General features: G+C 49.7%; 1 protein-coding gene across 1 annotated transcript in view; it reads left to right on the forward strand.

Annotated features, from left to right (window-relative positions):
- The window catches only part of LOC119589409 (inactive tyrosine-protein kinase 7-like), an 85,499-nt gene extending 83,896 nt beyond the window's left edge, over positions 1 to 1,603 (forward strand). The window contains exons 18-21 of the mRNA XM_037938020.1: positions 285 to 395; positions 564 to 722; positions 912 to 1,055; positions 1,308 to 1,603. Of these exons, the coding sequence (XP_037793948.1) occupies positions 285 to 395; positions 564 to 722; positions 912 to 1,055; positions 1,308 to 1,463 (570 nt within the window). The 3' untranslated portion in view covers positions 1,464 to 1,603. The remainder of the gene's footprint in view (positions 1 to 284; positions 396 to 563; positions 723 to 911; positions 1,056 to 1,307) is intronic.
- The last annotated feature ends 34 nt before the right edge of the window (positions 1,604 to 1,637 follow it).

Raw genomic sequence — 1,637 nt, forward strand, 5'->3', positions numbered from 1 at the left:
CTTTGGGGGTGTGGGGTATGGGGGTAGGTAGAGGTTTAGAGATATCTTTTATCTTTGTGGAGTAATTTTCCTTTTTTTCTAAATAAATGAGTATGGTGGATGAAATATACTGCTCGCTTGCATCGATATTGATTAATATATTAGTTAACATATCATTCTTCTTCATTTTTTTAAAGTTTAGAATGAATAAGCATAGTGTTATATGAATCATTCACTCCGATCCCTTGCATCGAAGAGAAGCATTTTAGAATCAGTGAAATGGACTAAAAGGCCTTTGCCTCCAGGGTGACCTGAAGCAGTTCCTGCTGGCCACGAGAAAGGAGTCCCCGCGTCCTCTGGGCAGCCTGCGTCCGCCGCCCTTGACCTACCAGCAGTGTCTCAGCTTATCTTTGCAGGTCAGCTTCTGCTCAGAAAGTGCCTGTACATAATTCCTGTCCTAGTGAAAGTTATCCGTCCCCGAAAACAAAAATATATCTATATTTCTTAAGTGATGATTGCCTTCGTGCTTTCAACAAGATTTATGCCCACAGAGCTAAAACTGTCCCCCTCTTCCCCTTCGTCAGGTCGCCGAGGCCCTGGAGTATCTGAGCGGGAGGCGACACACCCACAAGGACATCGCCGCGAGGAACTGCCTTATCACCTCCAAGCTGCAGGTGAAGCTAGCTGCTCCGGCCCTCACCAGGGATGCCTACCAGGCCGAGTACTGCACCTACAGGAACCAGGTAGGCGGATCTACGAAGTGAAGTCGGCTGGAGTTGAGAAGGAGTGAATGATGTGATGGAGTGAATGATGAGCGTATGAGGCATGATGAAAAGGTATGTATGATGGAAAGGAGTGGCTGACAGGAGAGAGTGGATGATACGACAAGCATCCGGACTTGGGTGACTGGCTGATGCGTATGCTCTCCACAGGTGCTGCCGGTGAGATGGCTGGCCCCCGAGGCTCTTCTCGAGGACGAGTACAGCATGAAGAGCTCCGTATTCTCGTGGGCGTGGCTCGCGTGGGAGATCCTCACGCAGGCGACTCTTCCGCACTCAACTATCACGGATCAGCAGGTGAGATGAGCGCACGTAGACAACAAAAAGGGGGAGAGAAAGATAAGAAGAGTTGAATGTATATGCGAAATCAGCAGTGGATTTTACCTCTAAACTTTAGCATGAACGAGACAAAATCTACCGGCAGTAAACACGAACTGATGTTAAAACTAGACAAATACAAGTCAGCTGTACCACCAATCAGCTAAAAAAGCGTCCAGACAAAGATTTACTTCACAGCCCTTACTAACACAGCCATGTTCTCCCTCGCAGGTGATGACAGCCGCCCAAAACGGGGACCTCCAGTGCGCGCCGCCTTCAGGGACGCCAGCGGACCTTGGGGACCTCCTCTCCTCGTGCTGGCAGCAGTCCCCGAAGGCTCGACCCGCCATCCAGTCCGTAGTCGAGACGCTGAAGACCCTTTCCTGAATCCTACAGGAGGGGGCGAAGGGGAAACGCGCAGACTGCCACGAACTGAGACAACTTCCTTCTATTGTGATCTTAGAAACTGCGGCCAAATGTCTTTATCTCAATGCTTTGCTCTACCAAAGGGACCAATGAAGTCTTGGCCACGGCGGTTATGAGATAAATTCACGCTCAGAG

This window comes from Penaeus monodon, chromosome 25, assembly GCF_015228065.2.
Source record: "Penaeus monodon isolate SGIC_2016 chromosome 25, NSTDA_Pmon_1, whole genome shotgun sequence".
NCBI lineage: Eukaryota > Metazoa > Arthropoda > Malacostraca > Decapoda > Penaeidae > Penaeus > Penaeus monodon.